General features: G+C 46.6%; 4 protein-coding genes across 5 annotated transcripts in view; 2 read left to right on the top strand and 2 right to left on the bottom strand.

Moving 5' to 3' along the window:
- Positions 1-271: 271 nt before the first annotated feature.
- Positions 272-5,484, bottom strand: LOC146260990 (F-box/LRR-repeat protein 3-like). Its single transcript, XM_084668053.1, has 6 exons — positions 5,198-5,484; positions 4,323-4,542; positions 3,892-4,056; positions 3,608-3,730; positions 3,314-3,485; positions 272-3,165 (listed from the first exon to the last, which is right to left on the bottom strand). The coding sequence occupies exons 2-6, from the start codon at positions 4,527-4,529 to the stop codon at positions 2,525-2,527; spliced, it is 1,308 nt and encodes a 435-aa protein (XP_084524179.1). The 5' UTR covers positions 4,530-4,542; positions 5,198-5,484; the 3' UTR covers positions 272-2,524.
- LOC146260989 (uncharacterized) lies at positions 4,826-10,002 on the top strand. The gene is made up of 16 exons (XM_084668056.1): positions 4,826-4,924; positions 6,044-6,371; positions 6,636-6,794; positions 6,895-7,009; positions 7,106-7,162; positions 7,267-7,335; positions 7,452-7,487; positions 7,633-7,677; positions 7,798-7,863; positions 8,038-8,142; positions 8,285-8,329; positions 8,412-8,489; positions 8,899-8,964; positions 9,236-9,347; positions 9,521-9,622; positions 9,716-10,002. Exons 3-16 carry the CDS (start codon positions 6,761-6,763, stop codon positions 9,785-9,787), a joined length of 1,002 nt encoding a protein of 333 aa, XP_084524182.1. The 5' UTR covers positions 4,826-4,924; positions 6,044-6,371; positions 6,636-6,760; the 3' UTR covers positions 9,788-10,002.
- A 742-nt stretch (positions 10,003-10,744) lies between these two features.
- tgfbrap1 (transforming growth factor, beta receptor associated protein 1) lies at positions 10,745-17,894 on the bottom strand. Of its 2 annotated transcripts, XR_014724760.1 has the most exons (13): positions 17,594-17,894; positions 16,139-16,844; positions 15,783-15,977; positions 15,421-15,575; positions 15,192-15,274; positions 14,515-14,856; positions 14,243-14,300; positions 13,992-14,135; positions 13,729-13,875; positions 13,394-13,556; positions 12,658-13,109; positions 12,152-12,498; positions 10,745-11,846 (listed from the first exon to the last, which is right to left on the bottom strand). XR_014724760.1 is itself a non-coding variant. In XM_084668050.1 (12 exons), the coding sequence occupies exons 2-12, from the start codon at positions 16,824-16,826 to the stop codon at positions 12,310-12,312; spliced, it is 2,616 nt and encodes an 871-aa protein (XP_084524176.1). In that variant the 5' UTR covers positions 16,827-16,844; positions 17,594-17,894; the 3' UTR covers positions 10,745-12,309. The 2 variants fall into 2 exon arrangements, 1 of the variants encoding a protein (XP_084524176.1); XM_084668050.1 differs by having other exon boundaries at positions 10,745-12,498.
- Positions 17,895-18,064: 170 nt separating this feature from the next.
- Positions 18,065-19,629, top strand: part of cul4a (cullin 4A) — an 8,251-nt gene continuing 6,686 nt past the window's right edge. The window contains exons 1-2 of the mRNA XM_084668052.1: positions 18,065-18,783; positions 19,276-19,391. Coding sequence (XP_084524178.1) covers positions 18,642-18,783; positions 19,276-19,391 — 258 coding nt within the window. The 5' untranslated portion in view covers positions 18,065-18,641. The remainder of the gene's footprint in view (positions 18,784-19,275; positions 19,392-19,629) is intronic.

Raw genomic sequence — 19,629 nt, 5'->3', positions numbered from 1 at the left:
TTTGTGTGAACAGCTTTGAGGCCAAAGGAGCAAATCTATCAAGACTGAAGCATTGGCCAAATGGTCAAGCTGTCAGCTTGCATTCATACACACACAGTGTCTTCTGTGTGTGCAGAAATACTAGGGCCTTTATAAGCCCCTATATAATCAGTGTAGGTTCAAGGTTTGTATGTTTCCAACACATGACATCTTTCACACTAGAGATATGCGACCAAATCCCACTTTCATGACAGCGTTCTGTATTGTGCCCATAATGATGACTTAATGCAGGTTATCACATTCACAAGTTTATTTAAAAAAAGCCAGAAGCAAAAAGCTGTCTACAAACTCTTAATTGGACTTAATTGGACTGCAACCCGCACAGATTAGAAAGGACAGCAGAGAAAGTTAACATCAACTTTGCTAACCATTCACAATGCATTGCAGAGAAACCAGAGAAATATGCAGACAAAAGTTCTGACTGGTAGTTAGGCAATATACATATATATCTTTGATATAAAACAACTTCATTTCTATTTTAAAGTGCTTGGGAGGGAGGTACATTTTCTTTTCACACATTGCTTTAGTTGGGGTTCATTTTAGATACTGACACAAAATAAACAAAAAGGTTTAACCTCACAAGTGTGAAGACGATTAGATATGTTTGTATTAGGAGCCTCTCTAGTTCGGTCATATAGGTCATTACCACTTAACATTTACCTGTCAAAGGGCTCATGGTACAGAACTCTCCAAAACAAATAAGAGATTGAACACGAATTTTGAGGAAAGGATCCATAACCTATCGGAGAAGTACTGTTTAATGGGATGGAAACGATGACTTTGGTGGTAACAGCAGGACTAACCCCCTACAGATGCATAACATATTTTCTCTGCCTTCCATTAATTTCTCATTTCCAAGCTCTTGGATAAAATAGGATGGGGTTTGTATTACCAGTAAGTCTATGGATGATGCAGAGAGCTGAGGGCTCACATGAATGGACACAAACCAGTCCATATGCACTTGTTTCAGAGCAGACTAACATTGGACCATCATCTTCCAACGACCACCGAGACATATTGTCTTTCAAAGCCATTTCACAGCTGTGCCGGTATACTTGGTCAAATTGGCTCCAATGCAAAGGCCCAACTTGAACCCCCCACGCCGTTCTTTGTTCATTTCAGAAACACTTTGTGGCTTGTCTCTTCACTCTTACGAGCCTTTCAAGATTTACTTGACCTTCACTTTCTTTTCAAATGCAACCGACGACACACAAGGTCCTGCCACACTTGCACTAAAGACATTTTTCATGTCTCGCAAACCTATATCCTTCATTTGGTGTGGCACACATTCTCATGTTTTGATTGGGAGGTCTACATCCATATATGTCATATTTACATCAACATTAAAATATCTAACAGCAAAACCTGTTCACTAGTTTCCCAACCATTTCTATTTACACAAGCCATCTATTTACAAGGATGGGACAAACGTGGAGCCACACCAAAACGACAGAGCATCAGACAAACCCATATTCAGTGAGACATCACTACTCACAACGCTATAGCCTTTGCACCAAGCAGTTCTCTAACAGGTAACACTGGCAGCTCTGGAGCCACCATGGGGGTGAACCAGGGAGGTGATGGAGACACCATGGTAGTGAACCAGGGAGGTGATGGAGACACCATGGTAGTGAACCAGGGTGATGATGGAGAGACACCATGGTAGTGAACCAGGGAGGTGATGGAGACACCATGGTAGTGAACCAGGGAGGTGATGGAGACACCATGGTAGTGAACCAGGGTGGTGATGGAGAGACACCATGGTAGTGAACCAGGGAGGTGATGGAGAGACACCATGGTAGTGAACCAGGGAGGTGATGGAGAGACACCATGGTAGTGGACCAGGGAGGTGATGGAGAGACACCATGGTAGTGAACCAGGGAGGTGATGGAGAGACACCATGGTAGTGAACCAGGGAGGTGATGGAGAGACACCATGGTAGTGAACCAGGGTGGTGATGGAGAGACACCATGGTAGTGAACCAGGGAGTTGCTGGAGTGATGCTTTTGGACCATCCACAGTTATCTTTCTTCTGGGTTGTTCCCAAGAAGTGAGAATTAATTCTAATTATTTTGGTTCTACACAAAAAACGATATCTGGTCTGCCTGGTTCAACCTGCCACTGGCTATTAAATCAGGCTGTTGCACAAGACTGAGGACAGCTCGCCTCTATGTCAAAATGCCATTGACTTTTGTTAGGGTTCAACTCTGCGGAATGGTGTTGATGAGCATAAAGGAAATCCAGAGTCAAATTAAAAGAACTGTATTTACATATAGACAAGCGAGTCCTCCTAGGTGTGGATGGAAGGTGATATCAACCACTGAACAATAACTGTGGAGACTGTCCTTCCAAGTGCTCCCTTGGGACACAAAGGTTTGAGACATAGCTGAAGAGCCGTACATACAAACGCACTCATGATCTTGTGATTCAAACGTAAGCATGTGCACACCCATACACGCACACACTTTATTGGGAGAGCAGTGCTCTACCAGGTGGGCATCATGTCAGGGAACCAGACCCTTCCCAGGTGCTTGGACACCTCCCAGTGGATGTCGTCCAGGCCGTAGTGATGATCCGGCACCAGGACCTCCTCCATGATGGACAGCTGGGCCAGCCTCCGGCCGCACATCTTCACAAACTCCACAAAGGCGCTGCAGGACACCTCGCACTCGCCCAGCCCGATGGCCGACAGCTGCGTGCAGCGCTTGGCGATGCGGATCAGCTCCTCGTCCAGGGGCCTCAGCCCGTTGGCGCACACCACCAGCTCCACCAGGCGGGGGCAGTGCAGCCCCACCCGGCCCAGGACGTCCTTGCTGACGGAGCGGCCGAAGTACAGGTGGGTGACGGGGATCTCATCGCGGAAGAAGGGCCCGAACTCGTCCTCGTACAGGAAGAAGTACATGACCAGGTTGACCTTGGGCGAGTGGCGCACCAGGGCGTCCCAGCTGCTCTTCTTGAGGGCGTGGAAGTGCTGGCCCGGGGTCTCGCTCACCACGTCGATGCGCAGGTGCTCCAGGTGCACGTGCTTCTCGGAGGACAGCGAGAGCAGCAGCTCGTCGCTCAGCAGGTGGTAGTTGAGCGCCAGCTCCCTCAGGCCGTGGCACTGGTCGGCCACGCACAGTATGCCTGGGGAGGAGCAGGGGAGGGGGGGGGGGGGCATAGAGACACGTGTGGATGAGGAAACAGGGGGGGGCTGTCAAAACACACATTCTCCCTCCCCTCCACTCTCCCTCCCTCTCCCCCTCCCCCCCTCCCTCCCTCCCTCTCTCCATACCTGCGGGGGAGACGTGGGGGCAGCTGCTCATCTTCAGCAGCTTGAGCGTGTCGCTGTTGTTGGCCACCAGGACCTTGAGGGAGGGGTCGTCCACGGGCGTGTCATCGATCTTCAACGAGGACAGAGACTTGGAGTTGACGAACACCACCGTCAGGGCCGAGATGAAGTGAGACTGGGATGGAGGAGACGACACACACAAGTTCAGACACGGGCCCAAAACGGAGACCAACGGAGGACTTAAAGGCAGAACTGAGAGGAGGGAGTGCCCCCAAAGCAGGCTGCTGGGCTGGGTACCTTGGGCAGCTCCATGAAGCTGGGTCTGGCTGTGGAGATCAGCCCCAGTGTCTTCAGGGAACAGTTGACCAGCTGAGAGAGGATGTCACAGGCTGCCTCTGCCGATTCTGTGCTGCTGTCCACCTGGAACACACAACACACACACACTTAGTTCCTCTCCTGATCCCCCCCACCCCCACACTCTTTCCGCAACCTCATCCACCCGCCTTCCGACCAGCCTCCATCCCTCCTCTCTGCTCCTTCCCTCCCCTCTCCGTCCCCCGTCGCCCTATCCTCCTCCTCACCTTGAAGCTGACGTACTGCAGGTGGTTGGAATGCTTCTTGATGATCTGCTTGATGAGGTCAGGATGCGTGGCCCTCAGGTAGGAACTCGCTGGCTGGTTCAGCTCAAACTCAAAGCACCTCCACAACTCCGGCATGTGGAAGGCCATGTTCCAGCTGCGGCACACCTGGAGGGCGGAGGGATACCGCAGGGTCAAAAGTCTGTGTAGTAGGCGTACATTATTGTGATGAGGGGAAACTCTATGAGGAGAATAAATTACACCACAATGGCATTTTTACACATTCTGTGTGAATGTAGCATTTTTTCACCTTGCCCTGCTAACAAGCTCTTCATTTGTTTGTTTTGTAAGAAAGAACTCTTGAAAACCAAACACCCAAAAAGCACTTGGTGTCTGTCCCACTACACACGTGACAGTGCATGGTGTAGGCCTACCTGGGAGGCATAAGCACGGTCCAGCAGAGGCAGGTACTGGAAGATGTGGAGCAGGATCTCCTGGGGTAAACGCCCCCAGTCCAGGCCCTCCTCTTCCCAGTCGCTCTCATCAGAACTTTGCTTGCGTTTCCGTTTGCAGAACTCTGGAGTCCCACAGCTGGTGCCCCCTTCATCCTGCTGCTCGGTTCCTCTTAGACTTCTCTTCATTCTGCCAAGATACCTAGAGGACAGCCACACCTAGTCAATAGGACATCCTGTCATTTCGTAAGTCAGATATCCAATGCGTGTTACTGATTTACATTTCATTGTTTACAAGTCAATGGAAATAGAATACAAAACCACCAAAGTATTTAGCTTGGCTGCCATCGGTATCAGTTATCAGCAAACTCAATAGCTAGTGATAAGTCAGGTAAATATTTACGCTACATTTGCTGCCAGAATGATAGAAATGTTTTGAACGCGCCCACACACAGCCACAGCCCACTAGGCAAGTACTGTAACAGGATGGATTTAGCATACCGACTCATTAGCTCTGTTTACATGTTGTTGTTTTTTGATTGCACAATTTAAGAGAATAAGTCAAATTAAAACTTGACTGTGGGGTAAAGTATATATGATAGATAATATTCTAGATGGCAAGACTGGTGCTGGGCTGGCTATTAATATTTAAGATTCTTACTAGCTCTAGCTAGGCTAGCACTAGCTAGGCTACTATGCTTGCTAGCCTAGCTACCATCTGGCTGCAACGACCTCGTTGGATTGCTTTTGAAGACAACTATAATTAATCAAGCACATAAAAACAATTTTAGCACTAGTCTTTATACGATTTAAACAAGATGTTACATTCAACCAGTCCAAGTCCGTCTGATTCATACCTGCTGGATTGCGTTTGGTTCAGTCTTCAGTAGGAATGATCTAGTCGAAAAAATATATTACCTAATCAACCAGGGCCAACACTAGAAAATGTGTTTAGGTCTGGCAAACCTATCAAGCACATTGGGCTCCGGAACTATTATTGACTATCAAATTGTAGACAAAGTCAAATTGGAGATTGTAGTCGAGATCTGCTGATTTATTTCCGCGCCAGTCGTTTGACCTACTTTCGTATGCAACTAGCCTTGTACTGGTCTGCTGACTGCTGAGCTCTCACGCTCGCTGAAAATGGCGTTTGTTATGTTGTTGATTGACGGTGGGATGGTGCATTCTGGGGAACAAACATAACCTACCTGCACTTTCACTACATTTGCTGCAGGGGGAGTTGTGTACCACGACAACACTCTCCTTCAGCGAGTTTTGTGGTCTTTTTTTCAGTAATAATGGTCTTTTCATAACCTTAAGCATCATGCGTGCACAGGCTTATATTGAGGGTCCACATGCCCACTTTTAGAGCACGAGTAGGCCTTAGCTAGACACTGCGATCAATCCAATTAATAAGAGGTTGATAACCAGTTGTCACTAAAAACGACATGAGCAAACCCATGACCTGCTTTTACAGCTTTAAGTTCAGGAATTCAGAATTGATGGTGTGATAATGCAATGGTGTTGTCTTCGGACAAGTCGATCTGGAAAATGATATCCCTGAAACAGAGGCAAAACTAAAAGGAAACAATAAGTAGTATACACCGACTCCTTGGTAGATTAGCGTTAGGCCTGTGTTAGTCCATCCATGTGTATTATTTTGTGTCTGTAGTTTAACAAGTGCCTCTTGTATTTTCCACCAGTGTTTTTCCAGTCACTCCAACAACTACTGTGTAGTTATCAGTGTAGATACTACACACTGATAACAGCCAGAGGGAACACCTAACCTTCCTGGTTTAAGAAACACCAGCCGGTGTCTGTATGCACTCTCCACCCCTCTATAAACCCTCCCTCCACCCCTAAACAAGGAGCTCCTTATCCAAAAACTCAAAAGCAGGACGACAGTGTGTATGAGAGAGATGCTTGTGGAGACAAAAGAAAGACTGTGTGGCAGTGAGCGTCTCTCTTCTCAAGCTCATCTTGTATTTCAGCATATTCAGCCAGTCCATTCAGCTCTGGGTTTTCCTACTGGTAAGATTACCAGCAATATTACTTTGTGCTTCAACTACTACAACTAGTACTTTGAAAAACACATTCAATTATACAGGGTCTGTGTGTTTGCTTTGTTGTTGTTGTTAGTTATCTCTTTGTGTAGTTATGGGTATATTTGAAAGATAATCTATAAGGAGACGTTTACAAAAGAGAGCAAGACAAATTATGGAGTCGAGAGTGTACAGGATGTTGACATGTTAAACACTGTCTTTGTACCTGTTTCCTCATTTCCAATGTTTACAGTATAACCTGCTCCTAAAAACAACTCAGGCTTTCCATCTCTAATGGAAACAGAGAACTGTGCATACTGATCTGTGCAAATAACAAATTAGATTCCATTGGATTATCCCCCTCCGAAATATTCTGCAATGACATCCTCTGTCAAAAAGTCCATAAAAACGGGTAAAATTAAGATCTATAATTGTTGTACTGTATTACATTTACAGTAAGTCAAACACACAGACATGCTCAATGTAACATATTGTGTGTTTGTGTGCAACAGAACCTAAGAAAGCGAGTCCTTCCCAGGCCATTGTCGACAACCACAAAAGAAGAACCAATCTGCTACAAGACAACAGCTGGATTAGGCGTGAATCCGATGAGGATCACTGTGTGTAGTAAGTGTGAAATACATGCACACAGGAGTTACAGACAGTGTATGTAAAGAGTGTCTGACAAACTCTCGTGCACACTATTCTTTTATCTTTACACAGTCCAGGCACAAACAAAGAAATTCCCAGCTACATCAAATCACCAAACAAAAGTAACAGGTAAAAGCTTCTTGAAATGCAATGTGAAATTGTATGCTGAGTTTCATAATGGTACATTTCCATGGAGTTTCTTCAGAAACTAAGAATGTCTGTCTGTTGTGTAGCCATTTCACAGAGAGGAACCAGTCCTGCCCTTCTAGTCCCGGCTCCTCTGTCAATGACCTTGCCAAGAGGTAAACATACTCTCCTTAGAAAAAAGATTTCTTTGTGTAACTGTTTTAACGTGTCTAATTGAAACATGCCATTTAACCACATGGTGTGAATTGTCCTTTTGCCTTGGTTTGAGCAGGTTTGGTGGAAGCCAAGAGGTGATTTCCAAAGAGAGGTCAGTTATTTATTGAACTTGAATATCCTACATATCCTTCATACAACAGTCTGTCTGCATCACTTCTGCTCAGTTTACACCTTGGCTTGGGAGACAGTAGACACAGGGGATTTCTAAGTTTGCCTCTATCTTACTTTGACCTCAGCCCAACACTTACCACCAAGAGCAAGACTGTGTCCTTTGGGAAAATGTAAGTTCAGTTTTTTCAAGTGTAAATAAACATGATAGTCACTTGTAGGAAATGTTCTAGAACATATTGCTCAAGCAGACTAACCCACAAACTATATCTGTTATTTCTCACCTCATAAAGCATCACATCAGAGTTGGGGAAAGAAGCCAACAGCAACTGGCAAAACACGTTTCTGCCTACCACCAAGTATGTCAAGAAAGCCATTTAATTATTTTGTCTTGGTAGATTAAATGACTAAAAATCTTAACACCACACCACATGCAAGTAACACTTTTTCTTTTTTTTACAGTACATACCATTTAGTTTTGTCATCTACAACAGAATCTTTCCTATGCTCACCTGGGTGCTGTGTTGTTTCAGAGCGTCAGCAGAACCGAGTTCCAACATATCCAGCTTCAGCGCCAGGGTTTTCCACTCTTCCAGGCTACCCCACAACAACCCATCACCTGTTATCCACCACAAAGCGTACAGTATCTAAACTTACATATGGACCTAAACCTTGTTAACGATATCATACTATAAATGGTCCACATCTTTGTTGAAAGGATCCCATACACTGGGATGAACATAACACGGCACAGCTTATCTCAAAATAATTTCCTTTCAGCTCTCCTATCACTCACACTGGAAAAGAAGTTGTGGAGACTTACGGGTTAGTATGATATGGAACTATGATAGTTAACCTCTCTGTGCCTTAATATTCTAACACATCCTTATTTGTCTCCCTCCAAAAGTTCTCTCGTACACCCAACAAGCAATGGAACAACAGAATCAACCATACAAACAAAGACAAATAATCCTTCAAATCTGGAGTAAGTACTATGCTGAGCTGAAATACCCTGATAACGTTTTCCTCAAATATTGTATCTGAAACTCATTCTCTTTCTTGGGAACAGAATATTTTAAATCCACTACAAGCAGTACCTATAAATCACCTGTAAACTCCAAACCGGTTATTATTGATCTTGTTGTTTTCTTGAGAGTATTAATTTACTCAAACCGGAAAGCTAATCCGGGGGAAGGAATACGGTTTTGAGAGAAAAGGTTTGCTCATGCAGAACTGGTACGCATTATCAGCTTCAAGACCGTCTGGAACAATTGATTCCTGTTATACTGTAAACAGGTGGTTAGAAGAAAAAAACATGAAGGTTCTACAGTAGAAGTGAACTCAAGGTTACTTCTCCAACAATTGATACATTTCCTTCCTGTCTAATTTCTCAGTGAAGTGGAGTCCCCAGCACCTGTGTCCCTGACACCTCCTCAGGCTAACATCCCTCCACCTATCAGGTCAGTACCTTGCTGGGTGGGAGCGGACGGGTGGCTAAAACATGTTCATAAAAAACTGGGCCCAATAGCATCATAGGTCGAAATGATAATGGTTGCATCTCTATTTTATGTAAACAATGGCATATACCTTGTCAGTCTCAATCAGGCATTATCATTTTGAATAACTTCTCTGACTGAAACAAATAACTTTGAACAGATGACCCAGTGAGTGTGCTCCTACTGTGTGTGTGGCTGTGTTCACTGTTAACTCTCTCCCCTCCCTTCCTCTCAGGTGCGTGACAGAAAAGGGGCTGTGCTCGTACTGCTGTGAACCTGTCCCGGAGGCCGGGGCCAGGATCATCCTGGAGGACCTGCAGATCTGCAGCCACACCACCTGCTTCAAGGTTTAGACACACCCACTCATTTAGTTCCTGTAGCAATCCTGCATACTCCTGATGCTGCAGTGACTGGTTAGAGACAGAGCTTGAGATGTGTATCATGCTGTGTTCACTGATAAGCTGAGTTCTTCATTTGATTGTTTTCTTTATTTCATACCCCCCCCCTCTCCTCTCCCTAGTGTGAGGTGTGCTGCTGCCCTCTAGGGGATCTGGAGGAGGGGGTATCATGTGGGTCCTCAGACAGAAGGTGCTCTGTGACAGCTGCTTCAACACGACCAGAGGTAAGGACTTGGTTCTGTGTGTGTGTGTGTGTGTGCGTGTGTGTGTGTGGTGGGGGGTCAAGCAATTTTCTCAACAGTTTTGTTTTTTCACAGACAAGTGGCTTCGCTAGGAGACAAGTGTCAAGCAACACTCAACTCTCTAACACAACCCAACCTTTATCATGATCACGCTTTTATTTGTATATTTTGCTCTAAGCAATTGTGGAAACCACTCAATAATTTATCATTAAGTAGACTGAATAACTTAAGTAATGCTATTGTTCCTTTACCAAACATCTTTATGATTGAATGATTTTATTGTATTTTATGAAAATGGCAAAGCAATTACCCCAGTAATGTAAGCATACAGGTTGTCAAGTTTATTAAAATTAACATCTTTACACTTTGTACATTCCACCAACATTGGCATTGATTTACAAAGCAACAGTTATAAATATAGTATATACATGACCAGTATCTGCATATTTATAAAATACACTGGTGGGGATGGATGAAAGACTGTCATTAAAGGTTGCACTTATCCACTATCCTACATTGAATGTTAAAGCAGAAGATAGATGTGTGTGTGGTTTCTGTTTGAATAGAAATCCAGGTAAGACAGTTGAAAGTGCACACTTTAGGATTAAGAGTTCGACCGTAAAGTCAGAAAGGAAGAGAGTAACTGAAGGTTCTTGTTTATAAGTAAAACGTTACATATTGTTCAGATAGAAAGGTGTTGAGTCAAAACGTTTTTTTCTGTCATGTAGAACAAGGCGACTTATCACCTATAGAAATACAATGAGCAACATTTCCATTTTTAACATTAGTGAACGTTTCACTGTTGTTAAACACACCTGTAGTTTGTGCAGACGTTACTGTATAGGGTTAGTGGTATTGGGGACTGCACAGGCAGTAGAGATAAGGAAAGTCTGAAGTTGACATATCACCTTGATAGAGAAAAACAGCCAGATAAATTGGCCAGTCTGAAGATGACCCACCATATAGAGAAGCTTCAAGATCCTTGTTTGTATCCCAGTATGTCAGAGACAGATAAGCAAGGCATGTATAACTATCTAATGTCTAGGAAGAGGATGAAGAGCTGGGGGGGGGGGGGGGTCACGTGCACATAAAGGACATCACACAAAGTGATAAAGAGTTTATGTGCTTGATGTGTTCAATCAGAACATCTGGCCTACATTTCCCCTGACCAATCACTGTACATGGAATTGATTTATGTAGAGTTAGCCACACCCAGAATTGTGCCACTTGTTTTGCTCCAAAAGATATTGATCAATGGTCAATATTAATGTCAAGTATCACAGAGCGATGACATGATAATCAATACTTCACACACATGACATACTCTCTCAATGATAAAAAAGAATCAGTTTCACCCCCCCCCCCCCCCCCCACCACCAGTTTGAAACAGTTTCTGTGCCAGGTCTGATCAGGCGACTTTCTTTTTTATACCAGAACTCAAATTCATTCGACACACAGAAGACTCATGTTTGCTTGCATTCACAGACGAGACACAAGCCAGATATGTATGGTACAGGGCAAGAGCAGGCCGCCAGTCGTTTCACTGGGCTGTGCTTATCCTTCCTCTATAGCAAAAGGTGACAACGCATTTTTTATCACAAAAAGGATTTGATAACCTTCAGAAGCAGGACAGACACTTGGACCTACACTGCACGGTTTTCCGTTTCCCTTTGACGTTTTACTCTGCAGCTCTTACATCAGGAAAACCAATGACATTTCAACAGTTATAGTTGAACTACAAGAAGCATCCCTGTTAATAGGAGTTAACCATCACGTTTGACTTCAACCTGGTATCACATTGTTTCGTGACCATGAGCAGATATAGATTTGGTTAGTTGAACATTCCAGCAATTCACATCTAAGGTGCTGCTGACAGTAAGAACTCTCCTGACGGTATTGGGTGTTAAGACAAATCTCCACTCGGTTACTGACAGTTTGTTGTGTCAACATTATCCAAGTGAACCAGGATGGTGGCCTGTAACCTGTCGGACAAAAGGTTCCCGCATAGTGAGGAAACAACATGTGGTACTAAAGTACAGAGGCGTAGACCCCAAAACCCATCCAAGACTGGAGCCAAGAAGGCTTTCCTCAGATCTGCTCGACGTCATCCCAGGCTCAGAGGCCTCGGTCCAGATGGAGCTGCTGTGGTGAGCCAGGAGATCCGTGTTCTGGCAGTCACAACCATCCCCGTGGACCAGCTTAAGACCTAGGGTTCAGAACCAGTACCTGGACTTCACTTTCACAATGGTGGTTCAGAGCTGGACTCGTCTTGTAAAGGACTAGACCAGGCCTAGTTTGAGATTTCATTAGTTTGTATTACTGTTTGGAGGGAAATTAGGGGTTAGTTTGGTGTATTTGGGTTTTTTGACTCCTAATTCAGTCTGTCAGGTAATTATCAGTGTATAATGTGTGGACATCAGTAAATATCTTCATAGATTATCTCTCTCACTCACACTCGCACGCACGCTCACACACACGTTGAGTAGTGGAAAGGGAGCAGCTCTGAGTTACCATGTTGGCATCACAATGGGCTCCAGTGATCCGAGCCACAAGTATGCTATAGCATTCCTGACCCCGTCTCCTTCCAGAACGTTCTGTGTGACCCACAAACACAACTTGGCTCCTTCAACCACAGTTCTCCCCCGAGCTGGGCTTGAGTAGGCAGGGTCTCATGTATGGTTGCTACTATTGGTCAGTTGTCTTTTAGTGGGCGAGTCTCTGACCCTTTGGGCGGCACAGTGCGTGTGGACGGGCACCCCCCCTGGCAGGCATACGCAGTCGGGCTCGTTGAACGTGTTGTGGCACAGGTGGCATCCTTTCTTATCCGACACAAGGACGGGGCTCCGCCTCTGCTTCAGCTGACGAGGAAAAGCCACAGTTAGAAACACAACCTTCATGAGGCTACATGTCAGTGTTTAGAACCGGCGCAACAGCAGCTCAAGCGAATATTGGACTCGTCTTGGGAAGCGTGAGAGTGGCTGTGTTTGCGTTCCTTCAGGCAGGGTTAGAGGGCTTACCCGGTCGTGCTGTAGCTGGAGGTTCTCAGAGCGCGCCAGCCCCAGTGCGACCTGGGACGTGCGGCAGGCGTGCATGCTGGTCCTGAGGGCCCGACCCAGGAAGGGCTTCAACAGCTGGAGCGACCAGCCTTCGGGGAGCATGCTCAGTACGCGCACGGCGTCAAACACCTCGCCGTGGCGGTTTAGCAGGTCCACGGCTGCCATCTCCAGCTGCCCACCGCCTGGCACGGCTGGCGGCAGGTCTCGGTTCAGGTACACCCCGAGGAGCAGGTGGAACAGGCGCTGCCGGTAAGCAGGGTCTCGAGAGGAGGAGGCCCAGACGCAGTAGGCCTCGGCGGAGGGGAAGTCTTTCAGCTGGTGCACCAGGATGTGTAACGCCCTGTCGTGCTCCTCCAGCTTCCCATGGAGCGTGGCACGTTCAAGAAGCAGCTGCTCAGAGTCCTGGATCTTACCTGGTTTAAAGTGGTCAAATCAATTATTATAACCGCTAACAGCACAGAGCAAATAAATACTTTATATTGATTAACAGAAAGGAATAGCTACGACAATTTTATGATGGCAGCTGGCAGCTAAAACAACAGTTTGTTATTTTGCATTATTAAGTTAAAAGCCGGGACTACAGTTTTATATTGACACTACCAAGGACCATAGCATTTTATGGATAACTGATAGCTAGCACAACAGCTTTACACTGATAGTCGACAGCTGCCGCCGTTATAAACGCTTGTGATCTCACCCAGCAGCAGCTGGACCCTGTAGAGGCTGGACTCCCGGAGCAGCAGCTGCAGCTTGTCCCTGGCTGGGCCCACCTGCTCCTGGGGGGCCGGGGGGGCCTGGGAAAGCAGAGCCAGGACCCTCTCCATGTACAGAACCGCCAGGTGGGTGTGGAACTTCTCCTTCTGTAAGGGGGGAGGGGGGGGAGACAACCGAAGAGGTGGAGGGGATGAAAGGGATGGACAGAGGGATGAAGGCTTTTCACAAACGTGGATGTTTCAAGCTCCGGGGGGTCGTTTCATGTCGGCTGTGTGCTTGGGACTCGCATTGTGCTCGTTTGGTTTTTCCCCCCCTCACCTGGATGCGCCGCTCCAGCACCAGCTGCTCCAGGTAGAGCAGCAGAGCCCGGCTGTACTTCTGGAGGCACGCGATGACATCATCCGGGTCGGGCTGACCCAGCTGCTCCTTGCCGACCGGCCGCTTGGTGAAGATCTGGACTCCTATCTGTCGGGAGACGAGAAACAACCGGGAACGTGACCACCATTTCTCCCAATCTGGTTTGTCCATCGCGCATGCGATCTTTTTGGGAGACCCGGTTCAGCAGGGTGTTGGGCGCCTACCGTCTGGTCTCTCTGGAGAGCCCAGTCGGCGTACTTCCAGACCAGGTCCAGACTGGGGCAGAAGGTGAGGAAGTCCACGATGTACTCATACAGGTCCGACCTGGTGGAGTCCTGGAGGTCCCCGTTCACCACCCGCACCCACATCTGACAGACGGGCGAGAGAGAGAGGCCTTATCTGTACAGCGCCTCAGGATATGTCATGTGACCATGAGCGACACCACAGTGGGACAAGGGCGGAACGTTTGGTCTACCTGTACAGCTGCTGAATCCTGGCCGTTATAACGATAGAGCAGTCCCAGAGCAAAATACCTAAAAGTACCAAAATAGAACATATAAGTAATAGGTGTAACACTATTTGTGTTTTTACGTGAGTGAGTGAAATGGAGGCACACTGCCAACAGAATTGGAAAGACTGTCATTCCTTGTCACCTCAAACAACGTGTTGAGAGAGAAAAGTCCCTTCAATTAAAAAACAAAGACTACAAGCAGCCTAATCCTCCCTCTGTCCTACTGCAGTACCCACTTGTGGTGTTTCTCCAGCCAGGGGGCGCTGTCGGTCAGCAGGCAGGCGTTGTCGGAGGCCAACAGGTCCAGCAGGCTGGTGTGGTCCTGCTCGGCGTACAGCTTGAGCAGCGCCGTGTCCACGTCCTCGCCGCAGCCGTTGGCGCCCTCCGTGCTGCGCACCTCGCCCAGGTAGGAGATGAGGAACCTCTTGCAGAGCTGCACCTTCTCCTGGTCGCCCTGGGCCAGGTGGTTGAGGTCGGCGAACTCGTGGAGAGGAGGGTGGCAGCGGGTGAAGGAGGAGGTGGAGGGCATCAGCAGGGGGTACAGAGAGATCAGCTCCCGGACATCCAGCTGGCCATTTCTGGAGGGGGGAGAAGGGGGGAGAAGGGGGGGGGGATTTAGAAACCTAGAAGGTCAAAGTCTACCATCTCTGTCTGCTATATTTTTACCCGAGCATGTGTTAACTGCCTCAAACTACAGCCTGTGTGAGATGGACAAGGCAGACTGGGGTCAAATGCAATCTCCAGATTATGCAGGCCTAACATTTAGCTGACTACTCATTAAAACCCCATCAGGCCCAAGAAAAGGCTCACAAACCAATTAGTAGTTCCGTTAATTAAAACCCTTTAATACATTTCAGAATTGTGCAGTAGTGGTGTGGCATGTTTAATTACAGCACTGAATGGCATTTGTTACCTGAAGTGTTCTTTAGCCTCTAGAAACTGAAGCTGTCCAAACTGGATGAATCCAGCTTGCTGGAGAATTCTTTTGTGCAAAATCTGGGCAAAGATGAGAGAAATACAATCCATGCTTAGCTTATAGACATCCTGTTCTACATTCAAAGTTATAAACATATCCACGAAAGGAAGCAAGCCTCATCTTGGGAAAGACCTTCCATAACTTTTTCATGTGCGTTTGCAAGTACCTGGAACCTGTCTTTGGGAATGTTTCTCCTAGCACCTTCTGTGAGGGTCAGGGCCTCCTCCACTCTGTGGCTGGCTAGCAAGTCCTGGATCTGTCTCTCCAGAGGCAGGGGAACCAGCACATACACAGCCTTGGTGGACGCCAAAACGACCTTGCCTACACAGGGACACAGGGAACAATGTCAGTTCACAATCTCTGCAGTCTTGGACAGTACTAGGCAATCAGGCAAATGTAAACAGAACTTGAACTGGCACCAGACTCAAAACTTAGGTACCCAATGCTTAACGACATCTGCACTTATGGAATTGTAACTGACTTCATGTAAATGGAAATGTAATTGGGAGTGCTGTGGCCTGGGGATACCTTCAAAGTCCTGGAGGATGTGTCCATCCCTGAAGGAGAGGGTCTGTTTGAGCTGCTGGTCCAGCATGCTGTGTACGGTGACAAAGCCTTCGTCCAGCGCCACGACGTAGGGGAAGCACACCGCCGCCCCAATCACACTCTCCGACCAGTTCACTGGTGCACGCTGGGATATCCCCTCGGCGTTAGCAAACATCCCTGAACAGAGACGGTGGGTGAGTGAATACTTTGAGAGGAACTTATGGGCAGAACACATTCCTCAGAGACTGGGGCTGTGTTTGAGTGAGGAGGTTCGATCCCTCGATTAGGGTGGGAGCGACAATGCTGCCAAGGGCCTGGTTGTTTTTGTAATGACTCACCGAGTCCACCAGGGGCAGCCAGGAGAAACTCCTCCCTGTCGATTCTCTTGATGATGGGCTTCCTCTCCTCGCTGTCGTAGGGGAAGAGGTCCTGGGAGGCCCCTGTGCTGTAGTTCAGGATCATGTACTGCGAGGACAGGGCCAGGCACAGGAAATAGCCGTCCAGGCTGACAGCGCAGGGCTGCTCGGGCGTGGTCACTTCTTTGACCAGCTGCACCTTGTCCTCGTACACAACGTATATCTGCACAGTCCTCCGCTTGGCCGAGATCACGCCGATCTCCACGCAGAACGGGTCGCCGTTCACCGGGTTCTCGTTGACGCAGAAGGCGGCCACCGCTCGGATCTTGGTCCCGCCTAAGGGGACCGGCTCCAGGGTGACCATGTCGACCACTGTGATGGTTGCGTCGCAGAGCACAATGAGGCGCTCCAGCGCCGACGCCGCCCGCAGCTCCGCCACGGGCTTCTTCAGGCCCAAGTACTTGTGCAGGAGCTTCTGAGCCACATATGTCAGTTTGCCCTTGGAGGAGGTGTGCTCCTCCAGGAGGAAGTGGTGAATGAAGCAGTCGTTGGTGCCCACGTACAGGTGTTTGCCACAGCACTCGATGCACTCGATGTTGATGCGCTGCTTGTCGCCCATCAGGAGCTCTCGCTCCACAGCAGGGACCAGCTCAAAGGCCTTCACACTCATCGCAGTACCAACATCTATCTGTTGCAAGACATGGGGGCAAAGAAACATGAATCACAAAAACCCTAATATATTGGAGCACTTGGGTTGCTTGATGTTACGTTAGCATGATAAACACTGACTCAATATTGAACTCATAAACTGTGTATTCAATATTTATACAATAACAATCTGGATACCTGTAAATAGAAGCAATATCACTTATGAGGTAACTTACTAATGATACCTAACTGACTTAGGGAAGGCATACTTGCCACGCTTTGGTTTTACAGGAGATCATTGTCTCAATATAACTAGCATGTTGTTGGTGTGTGTTGTCAGTCAGCTAGGTAGCTAGCCAGGAACGATCCTTGATATCGCCTAAAAATGTATTTGCAACTTAAAGATGCAACACACACAAACTACATGTTCTGGGTTTCCAAATCTTGGAAGCTCCCTGATGTTGGTGGTGGTTAGTCAGCAATAAATATGCAACATTCTAGCAGTGCCAATTGTGCAGGCTTAGTCTATATGTAACTCCCATGCTAGCAAGCGATTTATCTCTCCTCTTGTATTGGATTCATATGAGCCTTTAATGCTAGCTCTATGGGATTAGCTTTGCTCTAAATGTTAGCCTACTCAACTAAGCTAGCTTTTATAAATGCTGGACTTCTAGCAAGACTAGCTAGCTGCCTCTGAGTCAGAGGGGCAACTAAACATTTCTTGAGCCGGCCAGTAGCAACAGCATCCCCAGGTATTTTCAACAAAGAGGTAAAAAACCGTTATCATACCCCATCCGTGGGGACTGTAGACCGAAAAGATGAAATGCCAATGTACAGTTCCCCGGCCTCGTAGTCCCGAGTACACAGGCTCTATCCTCTCCACTCCCCTAGCTTGCTAGCTATGCTACTGCTAACATAACCTGATTTTCTGATGTCATCATACATGCAGGGCTTGTATTTCCTGTAGGGAAAACGTGGGCTGTGTTCAAGAAAACGAAACAGCAAGAAGTGTTAAATAGGTCTTTGTCTTGACAACTAAACTGTTGCAGAATTTGAGTACGCACTTGTTGTTAATTGGAATCAATTTATGACACTGTCGCTACCTGATTCATCGACAGGCACATTAGTTGAAGCATAAAGATTTTGTACAAAATGATTTACAACCTTTCTGAACTATCGAATATGGAGTGTGAATTTCCCAGTGTGCATTGCGTCGAAGGGGAGGCAAAAGCCATTTTGTTGTGCTAGCTGTCTAGCTAGCGACGAAGTGATGGAGTATCTGAAATTGTACTCAGCTTTTAATTGTTCACGTCTATAGAACCATGCGTATATAGTTACCCTTCCGTCAGTATTTGCCAATCTTTTAACATTGGCTCGGAATGAGGTTGTGGAAATACTCGTTTGGAATTTAATTTGCACCTCTCGCTGCTTAGCTAGCCAATGCTTGATAACAACGGCAGCTAGCTAAGTTAACCGCTCGCTTGTACAAAATAGCCATCTATCTGACGTTACTAGCTAAATAGCTAGCTGCAAGCTGCTTTTAAACTTTCCCAGAGTTAGACTGCTAGGAAGATATTTTGCTATATATGCTGATTCGAGTAAGCGAATGTAGCTTACTCATGGTGCTCGGTGTGCTATTTTAAGATACAGATTCAGTGGTTGAAAATACTGGTTGTGTAACATTAGCCAATCAACTTTTGAACAAGAAACGCTAGCCTAGCACAATAGCAGCTAGCTATCTATATCTGGACAGTGAAGCTGCACTGTGTGACAGACAGGTTAGTACTGTCACCGAACTTCATAACAACGGCAGCGGCCTTATGTGCATAAGCTCATAATGGCAGAAGATATACGACAGGACAAGAAAGCCAATTTTTCTGCTCTGACTGAGCACAATAACAACGGAGTGACGAGGACATCAGCGTTGGCCTCCAACAAAACTGGCGCCTCTAAGAAATTAATCATAAAAAATTTCAAAGGTAGCTAGTCTAATACACTAACCAATTGACGTTTTAGGTTAGCTAGTTGATAGCGAGCTCTTGACCTTATACCTTCATCTCATTCTACCCATGTACTGCATAATGTAGTTAGTCAGCCAGTTGCTTATATTGTTCCTGATAAGTTTTTACTGAAATGTTTGTGTATGTTACAGTAGCATTTGGCCTTTTAGCTAGTTAACTATGTGGTAGTGATTAGTCAAACAATCGTATGTGTGTCTAGCAAGTAAGTTGTTGAAAGCCTTGGACCTGCCGTTGTAAACTCTCTCGTTTTCCTTTGTGTCCTAAGTTGCTGTAGTAAATACGTCATATTATGTACTGCATAAGAACTGCAGCATATGGAGGCTTCAATGGGTTTTGTCACCTGGTCAAGGTTGCATATACAGTTAACTGTTCACAGGTCACTGAACTAGCAGTAGAAAGTGTGGTGCCTGTGTGTTTTCTGAATGTTTTGTTGTTGGTCTGTTTCTACAGACAGGCCAAAGCTGGCAGAAAACTACACAGAGGACACATGGCTGAAGCTGAGAGATGCAGTTGGTGCCATCCAGAACAGCACCTCCATCAAGTACAACCTGGAAGAACTGTATCAGGTCAGAGGGCCCCATGTTTTTTTAAAGACTACAGACAATGCCATCACATGCTTGCACAAATAATTTATCAGCAACCACAGCATCTCTTTGTTTACTGCAAACCTGGACATTGCTAGGAACATATTTCACGAGTACTGTATGTGTACAAGATTGCTTGTTGCCAGTGTATGTAAACACGCAAACATGGCTGTCACTTCAACATCATCACTCCAGCTTTCATGGACAGCATGTGACCTTG

This window comes from Hypomesus nipponensis, chromosome 12 (genome assembly GCF_054491055.1).
Source record: "Hypomesus nipponensis isolate SF chromosome 12, ASM5449105v1, whole genome shotgun sequence".
NCBI lineage: Eukaryota > Metazoa > Chordata > Actinopteri > Osmeriformes > Osmeridae > Hypomesus > Hypomesus nipponensis.
The sequence above is the reverse complement of the archived record's forward strand: the minus strand, read 5'-3'. Positions and strand labels throughout refer to the sequence as shown.